This window comes from Cyrtonyx montezumae, unplaced genomic scaffold, assembly GCF_038088225.1.
Source record: "Cyrtonyx montezumae isolate F1298 unplaced genomic scaffold, pur_monq_1.0 scaffold_18, whole genome shotgun sequence".
Taxonomy (NCBI): domain Eukaryota; kingdom Metazoa; phylum Chordata; class Aves; order Galliformes; family Odontophoridae; genus Cyrtonyx; species Cyrtonyx montezumae.
The window spans coordinates 16269798-16289064 of NW_027071914.1; the positions used below are offsets into that span (position 1 = coordinate 16269798).

At 40.8% G+C, this 19267-nt stretch overlaps 1 protein-coding gene across 1 annotated transcript; it reads left to right on the top strand.

The window, feature by feature from the left end:
• Positions 1-448: 448 nt before the first annotated feature.
• Positions 449-17763, top strand: RAD50 (RAD50 double strand break repair protein). Its single transcript, XM_065734855.1, has 25 exons — positions 449-640; positions 970-1053; positions 1258-1409; positions 1983-2168; positions 2278-2482; positions 2923-3051; positions 3311-3476; positions 3934-4127; positions 4657-4863; positions 5342-5524; positions 5732-5889; positions 6766-6941; positions 7626-7863; positions 8698-8887; positions 9340-9466; positions 9706-9899; positions 10075-10185; positions 10673-10765; positions 10855-10968; positions 11779-11906; positions 12673-12897; positions 15284-15369; positions 15792-15934; positions 16890-17023; positions 17355-17763. Exons 1-25 carry the CDS (start codon positions 512-514, stop codon positions 17539-17541), a joined length of 3939 nt encoding a protein of 1312 aa, XP_065590927.1. The 5' UTR covers positions 449-511; the 3' UTR covers positions 17542-17763.
• The last annotated feature ends 1504 nt before the right edge of the window (positions 17764-19267 follow it).

Consider the following 19267-nt stretch of genomic DNA (forward strand, 5'->3'; position numbering starts at 1 on the left):
GAAGAGTGGTCGTGGGGAACGGAGGGGACACGCGGGGACGGGCGTGGGGGCGAAGCGCAGCCGCGGGAACGCCGCGCGTGGCCGCCATGGGGCGCTGTGGAGCACGGCCGGGGCGGAGCGAGGGCGGCCGCGGTGGCTGCCGGGACGGCGCGGGGAGCGGAGGTGAGCGCGGTGTGATCGCGGGTGGGGGGGGGATGGTTCGGCCGTGGGGCCGAGAGATGGACGCTGCCTCTCTGTGGAAACGCCGCTTCTCGGCCGGCTCTTCCCGCGCTGAGGCGCCGCCGGGCCCGGCCCTGAGCGCTCCGTGCTCGCGTGCTGTGAGAAGCGGGGCCCGCGTCGAGAGGAGCGACCAGCGACGGATGTGTAACCGAGACCGCGTTTGTGTGCTCGTGCTGTGTGATTTTTGGGGCTGCCGTTGGGTTTTGTGTCACACGGCTTTGTTTTGCAGGTGTAAAGCGGGCAGACAGGTGCTTGCACTTCGGGCTTTGGGGCAGGGGGAGTTCCTGCCGCGATGGCGAAGATTGAGAAGATGAGCATCCTCGGGGTGAGGAGTTTCGGTGTGGAGGACAAAGACAAACAAATCATCACCTTCTTTAGTCCCCTGACTATTTTGGTGGGACCAAATGGAGCGGGAAAAACGGTAAGAGCTGTGCTTCCAGCCCTGGGCTTGGCGTGCTGCTTTGCATAGGAAATTGCTCGTGGTGCTGATCAGAATCGTGGCATCTTTAGGGTTGGAAAAGATCACTAAGATCGCCTGCTCCAACCATCGACCCATCCCCACTGTGCCCACAGAACTGCTTCTGCAATACCGTGTTCTCATGATATGGCAAAGTAAAGCATCACGCCTTATTTCTCTCTCCCCTCCTGTCTAGCTTTTATTTGTAAGTACTTGGGCTGCATTTTGACTGTAGTCCATCTTGCTTATTCTAAATTGTCATTCTAATTATGTGCTTGTTTCTGTTTTCTTAGACCATCATTGAGTGCCTTAAATACATATCCACTGGAGATTTCCCTCCTGGTACCAAAGGAAATTCATTTGTTCATGATCCAAAGGTAAAAGCCTCAGTGACTAGATCTAGTATGTAGTGAAATCCCCAACTGCACTCAGGCTTGTGGTGAAAGTAGGGATACTCTGAATTTGGCAGACATGAGCTGACCATATTATTTTGGGAAAAACACAACTAGAGGAGACTGGAAGGGCTTGTACTCTGCTGTGAAGAACTTCCCTTACTCACTTTTTTGTTGTTTGTACCTAAGGTTGCCAATGAAACAGATGTTAGAGCTCAGATTCGGTTACAGTTTCGAGATGTTAATGGAGAGCTCGTAGCTGTCCAACGATCCATGGTTTGTACCCAGAAAAGCAAGAAAACAGAATTTAAAACCCTTGAAGGAGTCATTACTCGAACAAAGTAAGTTTTTTGTACTGACTTCAGTGTGAAATTCAGTTTGAGGTTTGTATGTTTTTATGTATGAGATGAAAGCTTTGTGATGTGTTCTCTGAAGTTGCTGTCTGTGCTCTTAGATGGAAGGTCTGGAAAGCCATTATTTTAAGAGCTACTAACATCTCTTGGCTCGTATTTATTTGAAAGTCGTATTACTAATAGCACAGATTGAAAGTAGCATTGTGTGAAATATGTAAGCTGTACTTCCTTTAGCAGCACTTTCAGTTTCAGAGCACAGTCAGTTGGTGTTTAACTCCAGTCCCCACTGTTTAAGAAGCATATTCATCTGCCTTTATTCAGAGCTGGTTTTGCTCCCTCTGGTGGTTCTGCATGGCTTTGTAATGTGTAGCAGTTGACTAAAAGCATTTACTGTAAAGTGCCAATGATTTCGCTGGTAATTATTTACTTTAATAACCTGTACCATGGGAAATGCTTGTACTGTTGCTGATGTTGTTTTGTGTGGTTTTTTTTTTAATTAAAAAAAAAAAGCTTAAAAAGAATTGCTAATGACTTTGTGAGTCTTCTTTCTGTGCTACATAGGCATGGTGAGAAGGTCAGCCTCAGTTCCAAGTGTGCAGAAATTGATCGAGAGATGATCAGTGCCCTTGGTGTTTCCAAATCAGTGCTTAACAATGTCATTTTCTGCCACCAAGAGGAATCCAACTGGCCATTAAGTGAAGGGAAGGCCCTGAAGCAAAAATTTGATGAGATCTTCTCAGCAACAAGGTTTTTCTCTTTACTCTACTGAGGGGTAGTTCCCTCCATCAGTAGTGGTTGCTGTATTATCAGTAGGACCTGGCAGTTGTGTGATTTATTTTATTAATTGCTTTTTAAGGTATATTAAAGCACTGGAAACTCTCCGTCAAGTGAGGCTGAAACAAGGCTTGAAAGTGAAAGAGTGCCAGACAGAACTGAAGTACCTAAAACAGAATAAAGAAAAAGCACAGGAAATCCAGGACAATCTTGCCAACAGAGAAGCTCAGCTGTCTGCTTCTAAGGAGAACATAAAATCTATTGAGAGTCAACTTGATCCTTTGAAGGTAGTTTGTGTGTTACTGACATGAAGATTTTCAGCACAAAAGTGGAAAATTTCAAAGCTGGAGGGATGTCCTGATTAAAACACGTCTGTGTTGCTAACTAACCCTCTGTTCTGCAGCAGAATTAAGCAACAAACCTGCCAGATGCTGCTCTAATCTGTATGCAGACATTGGAGGCTTGAGAACAATCAGTGAAATTGTTGTGGGAGCACTGGGGTGGTTTTTTTTTCTATCTCAATTTAGAATATCTCTGTTTGAAATTTAGCTGTTGCCCTTAAAACTGTTGTGAACGAAAACTAAATGAAAATCGACTTCTTTTGTTTCAAAATATTTTGTAAAACTGAAGGTTTTGTTCTTCAGAGTACTGTATTGCATAGAACATAATAATTATGGGATTCATAAACCAATGAGATATCTTACTTGCAGCCTTCTTTCCTTTGCAGTGTTCTCTGGCAGCAGTTGAGAAGAATCTCATGAAAGTAATGTCTCTAGACAATGAAGTGAAAGCCCTGGAGAGCAGGAGGAGGCAGATGGAAAAGGATAATCAAGATCTGCAACAGAAAATGGAAAAGGTAGCCTTTACGTTCCATGCTGCCGTGCTTTCTGCCATAAAAATCAGTCTGCCTTTTGCTACCAAATGAGCTAGAAGTCATAGATTTTATTATGCACTGTGTGCTGGTTAAGGGCACTTCCATAGCTCAAGCAGCTCGCTTGATAATCCTTGGATTCTGTTACTTTAAAACCTGCCCTTTGTTTTTTTGAGCATCACAGCGTTGGATATAAATTTATAAACTCAGTTGGCTTTTTAACTCTATTTCGTTTGGAGTGCAGGTTTTCCAAGGAACAGATGATCAGCTCAGGGACAGGTACCAGAACCACCAGAGAACAGTGAAGGAAAAGGAGAAGAGGTTATCAGACTGTAAGCGGGAATTAGATAGAGCCTCAAAAGAATGCCAGAGGTTCAACAGTGAGAAGTCAGAACTGCTTATTGAACGAGGTACGTTGGTCTATGAGCTTGTATTTATTTTTAACATCACTGGGATCTGAAATGGAATTGATAAGAATTGAAGGTATTTGAGTGGGACAAAAGCCTCAAAACGCGTGTTAGTTCTGGGTCAGCTGTACAATGTGGTGTGGGAATCTCACAGATAACCACATCTCCTTCCTTGGAAATTTTTGATGTGCATTTGTTTTGAGTTATAGTTACAGTCTGTAGTACATTTGTTCTTAAATGGACCATCTTACAGAAGCACTCAACACAGGTGATTTCTGGTGGTGTGAAGCAGTGTCAGTTTGGTGATTCTCAGCACATTTGTTTCCGCTGTCTGAGTTGGCTGCTAACCAGTTACGATTGCATACATCTATTCCAACCAAGATGCTGAACCTGAAGTGCTCTTACTGGCTCACGTGGGGGCAGTCAGAGGGCTCTACTCACGTGAAGTTTTCTTGTGAAGGTCGTCTGCAGCTGCAAGCAGATCGTCACCAAGAGCACATCAAAGCGAGGGATTCGTTAATTCAGTCTTTGTCAGCACAGCTGGAGTTAGATGGTTTTGAGCAGGCACCTTTTAATGACAGACAGATTGCTGTGTTTCATGAGTTACTGAATGAGAGACAGAAGAGTGATACAGAAGCTGCAAATCAGTTAATGGTAAGGATTTCATTATGTTGTTATTCCATATTAGTTATTAGTGTGTTATTAGTCTGTATGTGTCTTTATGGTGCTGGAAGTAGGAATGCTGAGGGAGAGGGGGAAACTGGAGCCATTTTTTTGTCCTTATTTTTTATTATGAGATGTATGAATCTTTCCACAAAGTTAGTTTTGGGACTGAGAGTTATCTGAATTACCAAAGCTAATGAGCAGGCAGCTTGGCAGATAATTTTTTCTTCTCAGCAGCCATCTCAAGCAAATGAGGAAGAATTAGAGTGGGCAGTTGGTAAGAAAACAAGCAAATTTGTTGCGAAGTCATCTTCAACATGAAGTTGCTCTCACAAAACTTTACTCTTTTGCATTTGCATTATCTAATGTAAAAACGTTGCTTGTTAAAATGCTTCAGTGGCTGAATATTTCCATGTCTTGCATTGTAACTGAATGTTTGCACACTTGTGTGAAGAAGCAGTTTTTAATGCTGTGTTCTTCATTCGAAGAGGGTAACGAATGTACCACCTCTCACTTTCAGAGAGAATTCGCTCAAAAAGAAGCAATGAAACAAAAACAGATAGATGAAATAAGAGATAGGAAAACTGGATTAGAGAGAACCATCGACCTGAAATCAGACATCCAGAATAAGAGGCAGGCTGAACTGAAGAATGTGAAATATGAACTGCGGCAGTTGGAGGGCTCTTCTGACAGAATAGTGGAGTTGGATCAGGAGATCACAAAGACAGTAAGTTATTGTCATTGAAACGTTTATACAGCTTTGAAATAGAAATGCATACTTAGAGTATTTTGCTTCTGCTCTGTCAGTTATGAATCTTTTAGTAACCATGGCTGTGGTATTGCTGGATTATGTGGATATCAGAAGATTTTCTCATTTTTCTGGGCCAGTAATTTAAGATGAAGTGCAGTGTTAGATGCTTTTTTTCCAGGTAACTAGCTCTTTTCACAATCAAGTTGGTTATAAGCATTTTGTTCTGTGAAGCACTGTAATGTACTGCATTTCAGAGCCTTGCTTCATGTTTCCTATGAAGGCATCACAGACTTTATCATTCTGCATGTGTTCTATGCAAGTCCTGTACAGCAAAATGGTATTTCTGCTGGGAAGGTCTGAAGAATTTCCCTCTGCTTCCTTTTAGTTATGATCTATTGCCTACTGTAATTATATAATTTTTCTGGGCTTTTTTTTTTTTCTTTTTTTGATTTAGGAACATGAACTTGAGAAAGCAGAGAGGAACAGCAGCATAGAAACTCTTGAACAGGAAGTGCAAACTCTGCAAAGTGAGAAAATCAACCTGGACAAAGTTCTTCGGAAGCTGGATCAAGAGATGGAGCAGTTGAATCTACATACCACAACGATTACCCAGATGGAGATGCTGAAGAAAGACAAAGTAATTTTTCTATTGTTTCATAAGAAGGGGAAGTGGCATATGACATTGATGCAGTTCCTCCAGGAATTGTCTTTTTTCAGATATTTATCATGATGTTGTATGTAAAGCTCATGTGTGACTTCATGCATGCCATTTCCTCTATGAATACTTGTGTGGCATAAACTTGAACCTATGAAAACATTAATTTAAAATGCCTTATTTCTCAAGGCAGACAAAGAGGAGCAGATCAGAAAAGTAAAATCAAGACATTCTGAAGAACTGACACTACTGCTGGGATATTTTCCAAATAAAAAACAACTTGAAGACTGGCTTCATGGTAAAAGCACTGAGATTAATGAGACAAGGAATAGACATGCCCTGCTAAAGTGGGTATTGATTTAATTGGTTATGTCTCCTGATGTATTTATGTGATTATGAATTTCAGTGTTGGAAAGTTTAATGTAATTAACATACTTGTTGTTGAGATGTTCTCCAAGTGAAGGGAAGAAGCTGGCAAAATGTGTATAATGTGTAGCCAGTATGGTTTGTGTTGGTTAATAAAATCGTGACATCAGTATGTCAAAGGCAGCACTAAAAGATAGCACAATATTCTAATACATCTTTTAATTATTTATACTACCCTGTCTGAATGAATGAATGTATGAATGAATGAAGCCCTCTGGCTTCCTTATGAGCTGCAGAATATTTATTAACCATTGATCCATGCATGATTGCATCTTCCTGATTTCATTTGAATATATAAAAGAATTTGACAGAAGGAGCAGGCGACATCAGCACACTGCAGTGATAGAGATTACATTTCCAGAGTGCCAAAGTGGCAGGAGTTGTAGTCTAGGTACAGTCCATAATTCAGAAGTGTGGAACATGAACATAAAGGTGCCAACATTTTTCTGCTTAAGCTGTTCAGTAATATCTTGTAAGCAGTAATTACAGCACAGAAGGAAAAACTGATATTACTCTAGAAAGTTTTTTGTATGAATTTGGTGTTTGAAACAAATTTCTCATCACTAAGAGTTTAGAAAACAAGAAGTAATTAAAGTGCAACGTTTTATGCTCTGTTTAGTTTAATTGAAAGTTTGTGCTGGAGATTTCTGGAAAAAAAAAACCCACTATAGAACAACTGATGAACAACTCTGTAATACTGGTCTCAGATGAACTTCCATACTTTTGTTCTTACTTGCTACTACAGCTTGAATTTCTTGTTTTTCTGTAATGTAAGAGTTTGTGCATTGATGTTTTAGCAAACAGCTGGCATCAGCAGAACAGCAGAAAAATTACATCAGTGCTGAACTGAGGAAAAAAGAAGAGCAGTTGTCCAGCTACGAAGCAAAACTTTTTGATGTTTGTGGAAGCCAGGATTTTGACAGTAACCTGAACAAACTGCAAGATGAAATAGAAAAAAGTTCAAAGCAGAGAGGTAAGCTTATCTGTGTAGCTCTGCATTTTTGCTCGTTGTAAGTAGAAGCCAGAGATACTGAGACAGTCCATAGTGTAGGAGGTTTTGTATTTGCAGGACAAAACAGACTTAAGGGAGGTTATTACTGAATCTTGCTACTTTTAACAAAATTTCTGTATCTTTACTAGTTCTTCTGTTTCGGATTTAATCAAGGTCAGTTGGTTTAACTCTTCCAGTTTGTTCATGTGTAGCGAGTTACATATCTGCTGTGATGTAGTGTGTGTGTGTAAATGAAGACCTTTACAGAACTAAGGAAGTGTTGGAGCACTTGAATCTGGCAGGTGTGAAGACAAGCATGGGGTTAGCAGGGTGCCTGGGTTTGGTCTGTAGGACCTACTGCTCTCTGAGAGAGAGCATTTCCAGAAGGAAGTATGGCAGCATTTTCACTGATAATTGTTGAGGGATGGCTGTGGTTTAATGAAAACAGAGAAATTTGAGTTGAGAAAACCTCAGGAGAGGTGATGTAGGGCACTGTGCTAAAAGCAGGGACAGCTCTGAATTCAGACCAGATTGCTTAGGGCCATTTTAGTTTCCTATCTCAGTGATCTATAAGTCATAATTTTATTTCACTTGTGGTTCATACATATCTAATTTGGACCTATTATGCACTGTATATTCAACACCTTCTGTTTCTTTTTAAACCAGCTGTGCTTGCTGGAGCCACTGCAGTTTATTCACAGTTCATTACACAGCTGACAGAGGAGAACCAGCCGTGTTGTCCAGTTTGCCAAAGAGGTTTTGAAACAGAGGCTGCACTGCAGGATGTCATCAGTGATCTGCAGTCAAAGTTGCGCCTTGCTCCAGACAAACTGAAGTCCACAGAGTCTGAGCTTAAAAGAAGAGAGAAAAAACGTGATGAGATGATGGGTCTTAAACCAGTTAGGTAAAGTACTTCACAAATGTTGTTGCAAGCTGTTTTCTTTTGAATTCTTGTTTCTTGATTATTGAAAATTTATGTTGACATCTGGGATGCTTTATTTTTGAGCTAGGTAATTTGTTTCAGTGAGAAATATTTTTCCAGCATTTCTTCTCTGCTCACTTGGACTTAAATATTAAACTACCATGTAATTTTGGTATTTCTTGTACTTTGGAGTTTCTCGTGGAAGTGAGACAAAAGAAGTGGTTGTATACTTTGCTTTCTACAAATCTTTTACACTACACAGGAGCAGTTATCTTCCTTGTTCTTTATCATTGCAATTTAAAATGTACAGGGTTTTTTTTGTTGTTGCTTCTAAAATGTTTTCACAGCACAACACCTTAAATACGTTTCTTAAAAATGCTGAAATGGAAATTGCATTCATAGAACAGGCACCAAATATACTTTAATCACCATTTATAAAATCTTTTTTTTTTTTTGAGAGAGAGAGTCTTGGGGTTTCCTTGTCACAAGATCAGGATTTAGAGTAGAAGTGGAGTAACTTAGAGTAAAAGTAAGTTTGGTGCTAATGGAGAAGAGGCTCTGATTTCAAGATATTTGCAGACCATTGTGTTAGTGAGTAGACCTTTCCTTCACAAGAGGGCACTCGTGTGCAGTGGATTGTAGACCTTTTTTTAGCACTTACTGTACTTCAAAGCCAGAAGAGAGTGGTTTGGTTGGTTGGTTTTGTGTTTAAATCTCACCTGCCTTAGGGGATACCATTTGGGCTAAATTCATGTGGTAGATTTTGTGATCTTGAATATTTTGAACTTACAATGCTGGATTTGTATTTTATTTAAGGCAAACTGTAGTGGAACTCCAAGAAAGGGACATACCAGACTTGAGGAACAGGCTGCAGGCTGTAAACAGGGAATTTGCACGCCTGAAGGGTGAGATAGAAGAACAGGAAACACTTCTGCAAACAGTTCTGTCTGAAAAGGAAGGTGCTAATGCATGTTTACAAGACATAACTCTAATGGAAAGGTATCAGGTATGCTTTTGTAATTCCTTTCAACACGTAAAGTGACACTTGTTTGCTGCCAAGTATTTAAGTAGTTATTCAACAATACCACAAAAAAAGAAAATTGAGGTGTTAATACTTTTCAAACAGGTAGCATAGCTGTTCTTGATACTAAGAAAACTAGTTAAACAGTTGTGTCATTGCAGAGAGGCTGTATGTGTAACTTCTACGAGGTATCCTGGGTCCATTGGAAGTCTGCCCATACTGATTTCCTCTCACAAATAAGAATGCCATCTTCCAGCAGCCTGTGTGCTAACAGAACCTTGTGCTAATGATGTGATGTTGCTCCAGCTGGGGAGTATATGCCTCAAGCTGCAAGGTTGTTTCTGTGTGCCAAAGATTAAAGAAAAGGAAAAAACAAAACCAAACCCTGTTGTTAAACACTAATGTAGTAATAGCAGCACTTCTTATCTTACTTTCAGACTGATATTAGGGATGTTGAAAGAAAAATTGCTCAGCAGGAGGCTAAGTTGCTGGGGGTTGATTTAAATAGAAGTGTTCTACAAGTAAGTCAAGAGAAACAAGAGAAGAAACACCTGTGGGATACAGGTAGGTCATCCAAGACTGATACTGCATTTTTATATTAAGAACAATATTCTAACTTGCTGTCACTGAGGTAGAAATTTTAGTTTCCTTTTCATATCCTGAAATAACCATGTTCTGATGGTTTTGGTTTTTTTTGAGGGAGGCATACTAGCTTAATTTGGAGTTGGATTTCTTATGTAAGGAAGGCATTAAACGTTGGTAATAACATATCTGCATTTCACTGTCTGCGGTTTTGCCTGCAGTTACTAGTAAAATTGAGTTAAATCAAAAAATCAAGCAAGACCAGCAAAATCAAATTCAGGAGCTGAAGAGTGCAGTGAATGAACTCAGAGCAGAGAAACTTCAGATTTCCAGCAGTGTGCAGCGTCGTCAGCAACTGGAGGAGCAAACAGTGGAGTTAACCACTGAGGTTCAGTCCTTACACAGAGAAATCAAGGTAGGAAATAATTATAAAGCCTTAGCTTTGTTGTCCTGGAAAAAAAAGAATCCTGGGATGTTTGGCATCTGTAATCCCAGCAACTAAGTCGTGTTCTCGAGTGTTAGCTCCTGGAAAATTGTTGGTTGCTGACAGAATGTGTAAATAAAAAGGACTTTCTTCAACTGCTTTTCAGGAAGCAAAAGAGCAGGTGTTTCCTTTGGATGCAACTTTAGAAAAACTGCAGCAAGACAAGGAGGATCTGATTAACAAAAGGACTGCAAGCAATAAAGACATACAAGAGAAGGTTTGTTTGCATTTGACGTGGTTGGGAGATAGGATTACACACTGGTTTGGAGCATGCAAAGCCTTGGTAACAAGTTGGCTTTTAGGAAACAGTGGTGGCTACAGCTGATGCTTTCGTTTTGTGGATCTTTAAGGGAAGGAAAGGAGCATAAACCAAGTTGGGAGATTAACTCAGTTGTAAGTTAATCTTTGGTGTTCTTATCAAAAAAGCTTCTGGGGACATTGGCAGTACTGAGGGCTTTCAGTGCCACAGGTCACTAATGAGTGGATCCAGGAGGAATGGCAAGAGTGGCTGTGACCTGTCCTTGTTCTTTCTTGGGGCAGGTGCTTCTCTTGTCTAACAAGTCTAAAAGACACAAATGGGTATTTATCATTTCTTTTGTAAAGCAGTAATAAAAAGCATCTGGGTTTCAAAAGTTATCTTTGATGTAAGTCATACCAGGTCTTGGGCATGAGTCTGCAATTCATTTGAAATGTTTTCCTTGCAGATGAATGGCATAAAAGAGAAAGCTAAAGATATAAATAAGTACACGAAAGAAATTGAAATCTATGTTCGACAAGGAAAGGAAGAATATAAGAAGGTAATCTAAAGAACAATCAATCATTAAAAAGCTGCTTTTAAAAGCATTTTTATATGTAAATAATGTGTTGGTTTTTTTAATTCCTTTAGCAAAAGGAGTGTGAACTTGATGAAGTGAACTCTCAGTTAGTTGCCTGTGAGAAACAGAAGGAGAAGATTAGCAAAGAGATGGAAACTATTCGCCAGGATATTGACACTCAAAAAGTAGGTGCATTGTTTTACAGTGGAGTCATTGAGTTGTTGAAGTGATTTAAGTCTGCTGGTGCACAGTTTGTCTCCTGCTGATGTACTTAGTGGTTTATTGGTCAAAGCTGCTGCTGTATGGGGTGTTAAGCTTAAAAAAGTCTTGTGATTTATATACACAAAAGGAGTCTCCATCATTTTGTGGTATGTCTGAGGGAGCTAAGACTGTTGTGGTATAGCCAGCATTTTCAAAAGCAGTTAAAGGAGGGCTGCTGCAATGCAGGTATCAGGAATAGTTTGTCACTCCAGATTTTGTCATGTGCTTTAAATTATTGTGTATATGTTTCCAGCTCTGCTTGTGTTCTGTATCAGAACCATGTATTCCCCACCCCATCTCACCATCCTGCCTGTACAATTGAATTAGAGGACTTTGTTAAATCTCACCCTGTGTGATTTTCCCACTTGTACCATTAACATTCATGCTCAGGATCACTCAGGGTCACCTCTGATAAATATTCTATGTATTGTTTCAGATTGAATTATGAAATAATCATGCTGATTTCTGTATGCCCTATTTCTAAAACAAAGTAAGCTTGTGCTGTGGTACTTTTCAGTGTTGTCGACTGTTTTATGTTCAAAGCATGCTGCAGAGTTGTGCAGCCCTCATGCTTTGTAACTGAGAATTGATATACTGAAACATCACATGATTTAGTAGTTTAGTGGGTAGAGATGGTGATAGGTGGATGGTTGGACTAGATGATCTTGTAGGTCCTTTCCAACCTAATGTACCTATGAACCTATCACAGAACTTGTTACCTTCTGTGGAAACAGATACAGGAGAGGTGGCTGGAGGACAACCTTACTTTGAGGAAGCGGAATGAAGAGCTAAAAGAAGTTGAAGACAATATAAAACAGCTTGTGAGGGAGATGGGAGAAATGAAAGTCCCACAGCTGAAAAAGTAAGCATCTTCAGAACTGAGCAGCACGTTTTGTATAAGAATTCATTAAATATCTGCATGCAGCATTTGCTGTTTTAGTGCTCCCTGTGTTCTTACTGTGTGCCTTTCTCCCCATTCACGTGGACTGCTTCATCCTTCAGACTCATGCATGACAACATAACATAGATGACTTAGTGAAATTACATAGTTGTAGCTACAAATACACGTGTAACCTGTTCCAATCTAAGCCATTTGTTTTAACAGTTTCCACTGTTTAGTCCATTTAAAAAGCATCATGTCTCTGGATGAGAATAGTTCATGTTCAGTCTTCTCAGGTAGGTCTCAGCAGGAAAGCCTTTATTTATTTCTGTAGTTTAATAGCAGCTGTTCAGATAATAAACGTTTTTGAGAAGGGATTATCTCCATCCAGCTCCTTATGTGCAAACTGCTGAGCTTACCCAAGTGCTAAAGTACCCAACTGTTCATTGTATTTGTTTTCTCAGTATCCCCATGTAATTCCTGCATTTAAATCAATTGTAAAGCTTTGTGCTTTGGGCGTGATAATTTGCTTCTCCTATTCAGAATAGTGAGTTAAATACATTCTTAGAGAACTTAAATACATTTTTATTTTAACTATGTCTTAGTTCTGGTGGCATTGATACTGTAATTTTAACTGTTCTGAACTGCATGTGCACAAAAGAGTGAGCTGCTGTCTAACAGAACCTTGATTAAAATATTGTGAGGCAGCACATACAAAAAAATTTGTTGATCAATTGTGCTTTGACAGTGAACAAAAACATTTAGAGGAGAAAATAGAGGCTCTGAAAAGAAACCATCACGTTGCACTCGGCCGACAGCGTGGGTTTGAGGAAGAGATCATTAGGTTTAAAAAGGAACTTCGAGAGTCACAGTTCAAGGATGCAGAGGAAAAGCACAGGGAGATGATGATTGTTATGAGAACAACAGAGCTGGTGAACAAAGATCTGGACATTTATTACAAGGCTCTTGATAAGTAAGTATACGTGAGAGGTTAATTCTTATCTTTTGTATAGTCTTCATTACCACTGATAGCTTTGATGCAAAGGCATCTTGCAATATCAGACTTCCTAAGGTGACTTCTAGAGTAAATTGTTGCACTCTTTGAGGTGTGTAATTAAGTATAAAGCTTGTACATCCATATGTTACTTCCATTGTTTTTGTATTTATCCTGAGTAACCAATTGCAGTAGCCTTTCTTTTTTTGCCTTCCAGAGAAAACTGATTCCTAAAAGCAAAGTAAATGAATGAAAAAGGTGCTACAGACTGCACAGGATTGCTAGAATACAGGATCTCTGTAACGTATATAATGTTCAAAAGTGCACTGATGGTGTTAACTGGAGCTTAACGTAGATCTAAGTACTGAACTGATCCTTATAGGTTTATTAGTTCTCTGTAGGACCCTTTCTGAGTACTGCTTGTACAATGGTAGGACTCATATTTGCAATACAGTTCAAGCTGAGAGAGACAATAGGGAAATGAACCCATCACGTGACCCCTTCTGTTCTGAAATCCTGGTGTGAAATTATCTTTTGCTCTGCTGCTTCTGGTGGTTAGAGGATTTCCAGACAGTAGACATGTTCAGCTTCGTGTGAAAAGTGGTGGAAGAGCCAGTGATGCTTCAGGCTGTTCCTCTGTCTCTGTTTCTTGCTTCTTTTCCCACCTGAAGTCATTTGTAGAAAGCTTTTGTGAGAGTATCTGCCAGCATTGCTGATTCTGGGCATACCATACCATAAATAAGATCTGCCATGTGGTTTTCTTGTTCCCCACAGTTTTCTTCACAGGTAAACAATTGTGTTTGCATTAAAGAATATTGCAGTTCAGAGGTGAGGTTTGGTTTTGTTTTTTACCCTTTTCCAGTGTGGATGGTTTTGTACTTGTATCAGAGAGGGCAAGATCAAAAGAAACACATCTTACATTGGATGGAAAGCATAAACTTTGTGATTGTTCCTGCTTCCTCTGGAAGCTTGTTTCATCCTCTTGGACTGACTGACCAAAAAGAGCATCTCTGACACTGTAAACAAATACAAAATAAAATATGCAGCCCCCCTGAAAGAAAGAGAGAGAAAGAGAGAAAAGTTTCCGTGTTGAAAAGAAGTGACTGAGAAAGGTTGATAAAGGCTTTTTAAGTCTTGCAGTGCGTAGAGAAGGGGGAAAGGAAATGATTGTGACAGTTCCAAGCAGTGGTTTGAGATACAAGGTAGAGCATTTTCTGGCCACACAGAATGAAGTCTTGGAACACGAACTTCTCTGGTGTGGTTGGAAGATAAACTAAATGCATTCATGAAAGTTGCAGTTCAGGAAGACAGGTCTCAAGGAAGGCTGTCAAACACTGGGGTCTAGAGGAGCTCTGTTTTAATCAGTGTTAATGATAAAACAGATGTAATTAATATTTGAACGTAAGCCAATCTGAAGTTGATCGTGTGAAGATGCAAGTTGTTCAGAGCGTTTATAATTCCTTTCAGCTTAAATGGAAATGCAATCCAAGAATTTCCCTTTTAGAATTCAGAATCTTTTTTTATGGTATCAAATCATCTATTGTTTCTATTTAAGGCAAAACAGGAAAGCAGTCTTGTAATTTCAAGAAAAATAGATAAGCATCACTTATTGGTAATCGTCTGAAAAATCAGTGAGACAAAATGTTAACTCTAATGGCCAGAGATGGAAAGCTGTATACGAGGCTGGGAAAAAATGACATTCGTGTGGTGTTCTGTGCTATCTATTGATCTTTATTGATTTAATATTTAGAGCCTTCTGATAGATGTTGATGAAGAATGCATTCTTGGATTTAATCAAGTAAATAGCAGAACATACTTTTTCTCTCTTCAGACTTAACTAATCCTTTCAGAGTTGAGACTTCGGTATTCCTCAGAACAGGTAGAAGTAATTCCTGTAAGAGGGGAAGTGGGAAAAGTATGTGTAAAAAGTCAATTTCAGAATTACTTTTGAATACAGATATGTTTTTTTTCTGAAAGAAACTTTGCATCAAGCAAGCAAGCAAGATTTTTTTTTTTTAAGCACTGTGTGTTTGAAAAGCTGAGTTGGAAAAGTTGCATCATGTCCTTTCTTGAAGGCTTTCCTGAGGAGTCAGCTATTACTGGGCAGAAGACTTGATATATTAATTAGGGAAATAAAGTTATAAATTATATCCTATGCTACTCTTGTTGTTGAAGAGAAAGGTAGCTCTAGTCATGACATCCATTTAGGCAATTAATTGTACATTTCTGTGTTCAGAATCAGTGAGTTAATATATTCTTACTGAAAGTATTTAGAGAACAGAAAGGGAGCTCTTACCTTGTCCTGTTGTCTGTAGCAGTTTGCAGTTGCTTATATGAAAATCTGTGGGTTTATGTTCTTCTTTAGAGCAATAATGACATTCCATAGCATGAAGATGCAAGAAATCAACAAAATAATTCGTGACCTTTGGCGGAGTACCTACAGAGGACAAGGTGTGTGGTGTTGTAGCTTCAGCCATATATTCCAGCTTTATACTCAGCACTGCATAGCAGACATTGTCACTTCGTGGTATTGGAAGTCCAGGATGTGAAAATGGTTCCATTCTGAAGGCAGTGTCTGTTGGTTACCACTGTGTCTCCTTTTTGTTACATGTTCTGTGGTTAACTCTGGGATTCATAGAAGTAATTTTGCCCTTTCCATCTTCTCCAAAGTTGAGGTTTCTTTGAGTCTGGGGAGCTGCCCTGTTTTATTTCTTCAATTAAAAAGAAATTAATTTCAAAGTTTGATCTATGGGTGGGAGTTGTAAGTAGATTTTTTTTATAGCTTCTGTACGCCACATCCCTCAGTTCGATTGAATTTGAGCCATTTAATGCTGTGGCATTTTTAATCATGGAAAAACTGTTTCTCTTTTCAGATATTGAATATATAGAAATCCGTTCTGATGCAGACGAGAACGTTTCAGCATCTGATAAAAGGAGAAGTTACAATTACAGAGTAGTGATGATAAAGGGTGATACAGCACTGGATATGCGAGGAAGATGTAGTGCTGGGCAGAAGGTATTGTGTCAGCTGCCAGCTTCCCTGGCAGCCAGCTCTTCTGTCTCCTCACTTCTCCCTGACCAGATAGTAATTAACACTAATAGACAATGCAGCAAAGCAGTGTGTGGTATTTGATGGTGCATACAGCAGTAACATCTTGAAGAGGTACTCTGTGAAGAGATGTGATGGTGTTGCTGCGTGGATGTGAGCAGTGCTGTCAGATTCTGACCTGTGCATGGAAGTGTATTTGTTGTGAAAACTGTACTCATGTCAGAAGGAATCCAAGACTTCTTACAGAACATCACAGTAGGCAAAAAACGCACCGTCTCCTAAAGCAGTTATGCTGAAGTGTTATGTAAACGAGAGTGAAACTTGTTCACAGTGTCTTAGCTTATATTCTGAGAACTTTTCTTTGATCGTGAGCAGTGATGACAGCAGTCGTGATCTTTGGAAAGTATTTTGCTAGTGCTGTTTCCATCAGGCATTCTGTGATTTTCAGTATTTCACGGGAGCTAATAAAAACATGATGCAGTCTGATAATAGAGCCCTAATATGCAAGCTGTTGAACAGTACCATCTTCAGTTCTAGTAAGGAGTCATGAGGTCAGTAGTTCAAGCTGAGTGATGCGCATGCAGATTTCCACCTCCCTTACACTGTTAGGACAGGGCTTCAGCAGAGACAAGAGGCAGTGCTGAGGGCAGTGCTGGAGCATCCTTGGCCTGGAGTCCTTCATTCCAGCATCTCCAGGACTTTGGTTATCTCACTTCTCTCCTGTTTTCCAATGTAGTACTTTGTAGAATGGATCTTCCACTTCAAGCTTTGAGTTCTGATGTAGTTTTCAGAAGCTAATTAGTCATCCTAATGTAGCGAGCCAGCACCACGTTCTTTGGTGGACTTTCATCACAGTTTGTCCTGGCATTAAAAACGTTACACACAGTTTCTCTATGAACCCTGATGTCTCTTTGTTCCTTAGGTGCTTGCTTCTCTTATCATTCGTCTCGCTCTGGCAGAAACATTCTGCCTCAATTGTGGCATATTGGCACTGGATGAGCCTACCACCAATCTCGATCGAGAGAACATAGAATCTCTTGCACATGCCCTCGTGGAGTAAGTCATCTCTTCTTGTGAAGCTTGGGTGCTTGTCAACTTTTAGTATCGGTCAGCAGAAGTAAATTGTATTTTAAGCTGAAATATCTTTGCCTTCAGCATGCAAAAGCAGTAGTAGAAAATTCCCTTTTCTTTACTCGGAAGAGGAAAAATGGTGTAACTTAAGGGGGTTGAGATGCTTTTATGTATTGCTTGGTTTTAAAGGGGGTGAAAAGAAGTGCTGATCTATGTTAGTTGGGAAATAAAGGAATGCCAAGCAATAGCTGGGTGTTTTAGGACGTTCTCTAAATTGGAGTGTGATCTGTGTGCGCTGAGTGACGTCTCTTTGTAGGATCATCAAAAGCCGCTCACGACAGCGAAACTTCCAGCTCCTGGTGATAACTCACGATGAAGATTTTGTGGAGCTTCTGGGCCGTTCTGAGTACGTGGAAACCTTCTACAGGATCAAGAAGAACATTGATCAGTGCTCCGAGATCATGAAGTGCAGCGTCAGCTCGCTGGGCTCATACGTTCGTTAACCTTTTGAGTAAATGCGTACTATAGATCGGCTTCATAGAGCTCAGCTGTTTAAATACAGTGTCTTGGTATCATGCAGGACCATGAAGATCTTAGCTGGAATCTGAGGCTGTTGTGCTTTTAAACTTGGTGTGTGTTTCTCCTCCTGGGTTTAAGTATCACCGTTATTTGGTAGGATGTAGATGACTGCCAGGTAGCTAACTTGTAAATAAATTTTATGCTTTAAAAGTCAAGATAAAGTGGTGGTTTTCTTTGTGTACATCCTGGACCTGATCAGGATGCAGAGTCTTCGTAGCAGCTCTGGCTTTGTCAAGGCAGTAGAGCTTGCTCTCCATCACCTTCGGTCAAGTTCAAGATGGATTTGCATCTGTAGCCAAGGTTCATTCATTGTGACCTGCCTGCTCTGCAGGGAGCGCAGCGTTCAGAGAGGACAGCTGCTGCTGCTCCTGCAAGGTCCCCTTCACAAAGTGTAGTACCTTCCTTGAGAATGAAGGAAAGTCCCTTCTGACAAGATGAGTGAATGGGTGACGGGAGCGTATTTAAACCGTGTTCTCTTTGTTTACTGTGGGCTGAATGCCAGTTTCTGTCATTTAGCTGAAGATGATGAAGCTTAGAGGAATTATGTCAAAATCTAGATGAGTTGGTCACGTTCAGATACTCCGTAAGATAAAACCGAGTTCTCTGAAAAGGAGAGCAGCAGTGTCTTGGAGAGTTAACCCACAGGAATACTGAGCTTCTCCTGCATGGCTCAGGACTCTTCTCAGTCTCTCTCCCTTGGTACAGCAGCACCTGATGGCCAAAGGGGACCTACCACTCAAACATCGCAGCCAAAGAGCCAGCTGGGCCTGACCTTAAGTACAGAGCTTTTCAGTGAGATCCCTCAGCTGTAGACCTTTCTGTCCCTGAAGCCGTGTGCCCTGAGGGTTGTGATGTCTGTAACCAAGTAAGAGGGCATCTTTTCCAGATCGAATTGTGGGTAAGTCCACTACCAAAGGCTGGAATTAGAGTTCTTTAATTCCTCGCAGATGCCAAATGTTGCCTGAGCCTTAACTGACCCTATATGACCACTGTTTCAGAGGGAAGAATCTATAAACCACTGCCAGAGAGTAAACTAATTGCAGCAGCATGTTGTGCTTAGGAAAGTGCAGGAATGAGCCTGGAGATGTTGCACGCCGCCTCCATCCTGCTCCTAGAGGCAGGGCCGCCTTTGTCCCGTTATCCAAAAGCGGAGGGGCGGGTTAAGCACCACGGACAGAGGCACTTCGCTGCCCCAGGGCATCGCTGCAGGGATGGGTGTGCTCGGCCCCGCCGGCCCTGGGGGCTGTGCTGTGATGCTGTGATGCTCACGTCCCCGCAGAGCCTCTCATGGTACAGAAGGGACAGCACTCGCATCATCTGCTGAACTATCTGGGTGACACCTGTACTGAAATCGGTACACGAAAGCTCACAGCATCTGCCTGTACATCTCCATACTGCTGGGAGTGGAGCTGAGCGGCCTGGGCAGCTGCTGCCCTAAAGAGTAGTGCCAGAAACTGAGCACTCGAGCTAAGGATTATTTCCACACGAATTTTCTGAAAATATGAGTTCAAAGAGCCGAGGTGCCCCGAGCTCCAGAAACCACTCGGAGATAAAAAATGAATGGGACTTCCTATCAATTACACCCTCAGCAATCCCCTGGAAAGGCAATAACACCAAACTTGGGGTGGGGGAAGAAAGAAGGCAGAGGAA

What these genes read in the sequence shown, in the direction of transcription:
- RAD50 (XM_065734855.1), top strand. Translation starts at nt 512, where the DNA reads ATGGCGAAGATTGAGAAGATGAGCATCCTCGGGGTGAGGAGTTTCGGT. An exon ending in GAAAGGAAGAATATAAGAAG is followed by an intron (nt 10,766 to 10,854) that starts GTAATCTAAAGA and finishes TAATTCCTTTAG; the next exon opens with CAAAAGGAGTGTGAACTTGA. An exon ending in CTTGCACATGCCCTCGTGGA is followed by an intron (nt 17,024 to 17,354) that starts GTAAGTCATCTC and finishes GTCTCTTTGTAG; the next exon opens with GATCATCAAAAGCCGCTCAC.